This window comes from Beta vulgaris, chromosome 7, assembly GCF_026745355.1.
Source record: "Beta vulgaris subsp. vulgaris cultivar EL10 chromosome 7, EL10.2, whole genome shotgun sequence".
Lineage (NCBI taxonomy): Eukaryota > Viridiplantae > Streptophyta > Magnoliopsida > Caryophyllales > Amaranthaceae > Beta > Beta vulgaris.
The window spans coordinates 55,827,871-55,834,194 of NC_079208.1; the positions used below are offsets into that span (position 1 = coordinate 55,827,871).

The 6,324-nt window shown below is 32.6% G+C and overlaps 1 protein-coding gene across 1 annotated transcript; it reads right to left on the reverse strand.

The window, feature by feature from the left end:
- Positions 1 to 1,561: 1,561 nt before the first annotated feature.
- On the reverse strand, positions 1,562 to 5,120 carry LOC104899919 (non-specific lipid transfer protein GPI-anchored 2). Its single transcript, XM_010687209.4, has 3 exons — positions 4,601 to 5,120; positions 2,363 to 2,434; positions 1,562 to 1,853 (listed from the first exon to the last, which is right to left on the reverse strand). The coding sequence occupies exons 1-3, from the start codon at positions 4,968 to 4,970 to the stop codon at positions 1,732 to 1,734; spliced, it is 564 nt and encodes a 187-aa protein (XP_010685511.2). The 5' UTR covers positions 4,971 to 5,120; the 3' UTR covers positions 1,562 to 1,731.
- Between the last annotated feature and the right edge of the window lie 1,204 nt (positions 5,121 to 6,324).

A 6,324-nucleotide genomic window follows, 5' to 3' on the forward strand; every position in this document is an offset into this window, starting at 1 on the left:
CAACTATAATAACTATTTGAGTGTGTCTTGTAATAGATCACCTACTTTTAAATTAAAATTAGGCAACGTAAGCCCAATATTATAAAGAGAATTAGCCCAATAGTGACTAAGTTAATTTCTGTAAGTCACTAGTTTAATCCATTTAGTGACTAGGTCAACTTTTATATTAAAATCAAACCATCACTTTTAATAATATTTGTAACTATTTGGGGTTGATATGAAAGATAACAAAATTAACGATAAAAGACATTTCATGACAATGCAAAGGGTCCTAAATTTCTTATCACTTGCGAGTCATTTTATATATGCCTAACATCAGCCTTATGAGTTATGATGGTCAATAGAGCTATTTTGGAATTGTACTGGAAAGTCGTAAAAGGTATTTTGTTATGACAATATAGAGGGTCTCAGTCTCAACTATATAATGTCATCGCAAGGAATCCTTAAAAAGGTCGTGAATAAAAAATAAAAACATTGTTGAGCCAAAAAAAAAGGTTCCAAAATAGGCAAATTTGAAGATTATAATATACTTTTGGACTTTTATATAGTCCATGCAACAACCCTCCAAATATATCTTGGGCCGTAGACAATCATTCGAAAACATATTCATGCCTAAAATCAGGCTTATGACGATCGTCAAAGCTATTTCAAGGATAAATTGAAAAAACGCAAAATAACAAGTAAAAGGCGTTTTAAGTAAATGTGAAGAGTGTCAATTTTTCAACAGTAGTTTTGATAAGTTTCCAATAAAAAACTATTGTCGTGATCGATAAATTCCAGGAATAACCCAAATAGCCATAATCTAAGGTAATAATAACCCAGGAGTACTTTTGAAATCCAAACGTTCCCCATGGGATAATCTTATATTCTTATGCCAAAATTGACATAATAGGTTTTCAATAATAGTAAAATAAAATTTTCAATTGTTATGTGCATGTCAAGTGGAAGGTCCATGCCGAAAAGCATGTCATTATCCCAGAATCTGGCATAAGTTAGTGGTTTGCAATGCATGACATTTTATAAATTACTTTTTGCAAAAAAAAAAAAATAATAAGATGGTGTTTTACAAGTTGTTAATTTTCAATGAGGTATGATAAACATTTCAGGCGTAGATACAACTAACATGATTTTTCGTGTAATAAATATTGTTTGTATATATAATAGAATATTTTTTGTGTATACATACAAATATTGCTTGTGTTATTTTCCCCTTCTTCGTTACATTAAACACAAATAATATTTGTTAAATACGCAAACAATATTTATTATACGAAAATTGTGTTAAATATATTTACCCATTAAAATTTTATCAAATCTTATTTTTAATACTAATTAGTTTTGGACATATGTTCCTATTTTGTACTGTATCTTAACTTTATGCAAGTTCCACCCAGAATCCTGCAGAGCATTTAGAAGGCCAATAATGCATTGATGAGCACACATGGTGGTAAATCATTCCCACATCACTAGAGAGAAAGTAAAAAAAAGGTCATTAATCATGTAGTAACATTATGATTTATGAGAGGTGAAAAGGGACTATGGATGAATAAAATCTCCTACATCATCATAACAATTGTATTATTATTATTATTATTATAAATATTTAAAACTTAAACTGGAAACTAGAATTAAGTACAGTAACACATTTCAGCAGTACAAATACAAATGTGAATGGTCAAATAAATGTAATTAAGCAACATGGTAATTGGAGGAGAACAGATGAAAAACACTTCAAAGTTTGAGCAATGTGAATGCCATTGTAAAGCCAGCAATAAGATAAGCCACACTGAAATGTGCACTTGAAGCTCCATTTCTCCCTCCTGCAGCCTCTGCGGCCTCCGGCGACATCCCAGCTGCACAAAATAATAACAATATTTTGAGTAGTTGGTCTTGTAAGAGATCGTCTACTTTTAATTTAAAATTAGGTATCACTCAAGCTAAATATTAAGAAGAGAACATGCCACCTTTTTTTTAATATTGTGACTAGTGTAATCTATTTTGTGACTATTTTAATCGATACAGTAATGATATTCTTTAACCCGTCCAGTGTCTAGTTTATCCATTTAGCGACTAGTTTAATCCGTTTCAGTATTAGACTACCGAGTTATTTTTTGAAATTGTCTGTCGTAGTTCGATAACAAAGAAAGGAGGGATACCTAGAATAGTGTTAGGTTAGAGAGATAAAATGGGCTCGTTAGAAAAATTAAGTATTAGATTCATCTAATTTTATGTTAAAATTAAACCGCCTATTCTAATAATATGTATATTTTGAGAGGAAATAATAATTATATTAATCTTGGAAGACAAGAACTTTTTTAAGGTTTTCTTGTTCTTTTTCAATGTAATAAAGAATGTGGAGAACCTGATGATGATGAAGAAGGTCCTTCACTTGATGTTGGTGCTCCTGCTGGTGCGCCCACTGGGATGCCAACGGCTGAAACAAATACACAATTGGTAAAATTAGTTTATCCCTCAAATCGGTACAAATTTTACAGAAACGCATATAGCATAAGGAAAACATTGCAATTAAAAAAGAACGGAGGAAGTATATACGTCAGTCGAAATTTCACATGGCATAATCAAGACATAAAGAAAGTTAAGCATTATTCAAGCTACGATAAAACACACCCTGGGATCAGATTTCTTAATCCAATCTTGAAGCAATTTAAAGATCATATGGATTAAATTAGGTATATGATATACGCGTATTTTGGCGATTCCTTGAATTCATATAAGGCCGTTATAGATCAGAAACACACTCTTAATCCAAGTCTAGGGATCAACTAAGAGTTCTTGGCATCATCATGTGGTACAAGCCCTCACCATACTATAGCTTGTGTTGTTGGGAATCTTAATTTGAAAGAAATGAAGTCTCATGGACTCCATTAAATGTCATTGATTGATACTGTAAATTGGTGAATATAATTGACTTGGTGTGTTATAGTGTTGTACTTTGTTGAATTGATTGTAATCTGCATCATAAATCTGTACTCTGAACTTCAACCTTTACGGCCCCTTTGGTAATCGTTAATAAATTGTGGTAATAGGAATGAATTTCAAGTGTAATTTTATTAGGGAAGCACCCTTAAAATCTCCATAGGGAGACATTTTTTTCTCCATGGGCAAGCAATCTCACCCCTAAACTTGTGTTTTTGTCTCCAAGGGGAAGCAATTTTCATTACCACTCATTACCACCCTACAAGGTGGTATTGGATGGGAATGGAAATTCAAGAAGGAAAGTGGACACTTTAGGACAAATTAGCATTACCATGGGAATGGACAATGATATTTTTCACAAATTTGCACACAAATTCATTCCCATTACCATCATTTATTACCAACTACCAAACGGGCCGTTAAGGCACAATTTTCTGGAAAAAGGCTATTTTAACGAACTCGTTCAATAGTGAATAAAAAATGTGATTACCGTTTACTCCCTTCGTTTTTTTTTATTGCTACATTGTTGTATGCACAACACAACAATTTACGCAATGTCAATTTCAAGCTTTTTGGGTAGTACTTTTTGGCTATTTAATGTAAAATAATGGAAAAAAGTGATCATTTGTCATAGATGACCTCCCCAAAGGATAGGTTAGTCTTTTAATATGTTTTGTTGTATTTAGTCTTTTATTTTTGCTGTATATAGCACATCCCGAAAAATATAGTAATTAAAAAAACCATTTAAAAAAAATGTAGCAATGAAACAACGCACCGAGTATGTTGTAAGGTTTGAAAGTAAATGAGCAGAGGCACATTTCTTAATGTTCAATGAGGCAAGAGATTAGAGTTGGGTGGCCAAATCATGTGACTCTGGGTTTGAGTGTCAATCACTTGAGCCAAACTATGTATTCATTCTAGGGAAATTGAGCAAAGTGTCCAGAAAAAACTACATGTATAGTCTCCAATCCATAAAGAAACCGTATGGTTTTGGACGTGTCTCGGTACCATGATCTTTTCATTAATAAAGGCTTTCCTAATATCATTTCAAGGTTTGAAACCGATCTAATTAGTTCAACTTCTTGTTATGAAGTACAGATAATCAAGTTTAGCCCGGCCACCGGCCCGATTTGGACGGGGTTTGCGCACATTTTTTTCGACCCGGTCTGATTTTTTTGGCAAAAATTTCGAACTATAGACAACCTAAATTTGGAAAAATAGGTCAAACTTCGACCTAGCCCGAAATACCAGGCTTTGGCGCGGATTTTTTGGCCCAAAAAGGGTCATATCTGCCAAAGCCCGGCCGGCCCGGTCTATGATCACCTACATTATGAAACATTATGAAGTGGGAACACATATCTACATAAGTTTATGTGTTAAATCTTTTTCCACTTTATAACACGGAATTTAGCTAATTAAATCGATTCAAACCGCAAAATTCGAATTTTTAACACATAACACTAACGGAATTTGACTCATAACAATCGAGACGAGGACACAATGTATAATTTCAACGAACACGACCATACATTTGAATGAGTAAGAGCTTTTTGTGAAAACTGTATCATTTATTCAGACACGGAGAGAGTATAAACCCAAAAACAACCAAACAAACAAAAACCAAACCATAATAAATTGAAAGAAAGTGAAGAGAGAAAAAAACCTGAGCACAAGCTAACATCAGGAGTTTGAAGAGAACAAGCAGAAGGCAATTTAAGAGCTTTCTTAAGATCCAAATCCACAGGAAAATCCTTACTTTTTCCAAGCAATTGACACAAACAAAGTGGGTTTGCATCCAACATTCCAGCAAGTTCAGGACAACAATTTTTATCAGGCTTTGTTAATTTACTGCCTTTTTCAGCATATGTTAAACAATCTGACATATTGTATATCAGTGTCATACAGTCTGACGCCATATCTGTTCCTGGCCCCGGCGCTGGCGCAGGAGATTGTGCATTCACATTCAAGCTTCCGATTGATATTAGGCCAAAAATCAACACTACCCACATCGTAGTTTTCGAGGAAATCGCCATTTTTTTCTTCTGTTGATCTTTCTTTCCCCTGTTTTTTTGCCCTGTTTTTTTTGGTGGGTGTTCTGGTTTTTTGGTGGTGAGGGACTGAGGGTGTTTAATGATTTGTAGTTGTGAAGTGAAGTGTTTGCTAGTTGGGTGGGAGGAGGGGTATTAAATATTTGAAAAACAATACTATATTCGTTCTATTATTATTGCAACATTAGCGATTGATTTTTTTAAAAAAAGACATGTGAAGACGAGATAGGGAGATATAAATAAAGGATAATGTTATATGTAATCCTAAGGGATAAGGGCTACATATAAGCATTAAATACGTGTCTTAAAATGGAAATAGTTTATGAATTCATGACAAAATTTCACATTATTTGAGATAATAAATGCTTGATTCAAATTTATATTTCTATTTTAAGCTTCTTATACATAGTCCTTAGGGTTATGTATATCATTTTCCATAAATAAAAGGTAGATCTATGTGATAGTAGAGAGAAAATTAGAGAAAAAATGTTAATAAATAAGAAATGTTACAATTAGTACGTAATTTTCAAATAAAGGAAACGTTGTAATTAAAGATGAAAAGAGGGAATACTTACTTGTAAAGTTGCAAATTGCAATATACTCCTATCTTCTTCTTAATGATATTTCATACTACTTGTAACATATCTTTTTTAACGAGTTCTTATAGAAGGAAAGTTTTATTTTATTACGTAAGCACATGAGTCATGTTTCACGTTCTCTCATCCTATTTGATTCATGTTTTAATGTTGCAATTATTATGGTAAATTAAACATTAATTATAGCAAACTTTTCTTTTGGCAACAAATTATAGCAATCAAGGCATGGTTTCATATTCTTTAATGATTTTATATATTAAAAAAAAGAATGAATTAAATAGCGTAAATAAATGCACTAACCTAACTTCTAACTATCTTGTTGTTTTGGACTTCAATGTGCTCACCTCACTATTGCCCTTTCCATGAAAGATGCCGTGACAATCTCAAGCTTTTCTCTTTTTTCTGTTTTCCACCGTTTTCATTTAGTCTTTTCTCTTTTATTTTACTAAAGTAAATCGATTTATGGAACTACAAATTTCTACTCAGAAAAAAAAAAAAAACTATAGTACTAAGAGTCTTCTCCCCAACTTATTTTCAGTTCAGCTCTGGACAAAGGACAATATTTTTACTCTCACGTATCACTATTCATTTCAGTTCAGTTCAAACAGTTCAATTCAGTTCAGTTGTTTTATGCCGAAAAAAACAGACCCTAAACTACTAAACTATAGCTTTGGGACGGAGCTGTGTGTGAAGACAATTCAAAAAATTTCTTATCATCTATATTTCGTTTCTTTTTAATCTAT

What these genes read in the sequence shown, in the direction of transcription:
- LOC104899919 (XM_010687209.4), bottom strand. Translation starts at nt 4,970, where the DNA reads ATGGCGATTTCCTCGAAAACTACGATGTGGGTAGTGTTGATTTTTGGC. An exon ending in TGATGTTAGCTTGTGCTCAG is followed by an intron (nt 2,435 to 4,600) that starts GTTTTTTTCTCT and finishes TATTTGTTTCAG; the next exon opens with CCGTTGGCATCCCAGTGGGC. An exon ending in ACCTTCTTCATCATCATCAG is followed by an intron (nt 1,854 to 2,362) that starts GTTCTCCACATT and finishes TATTTTGTGCAG; the next exon opens with CTGGGATGTCGCCGGAGGCC.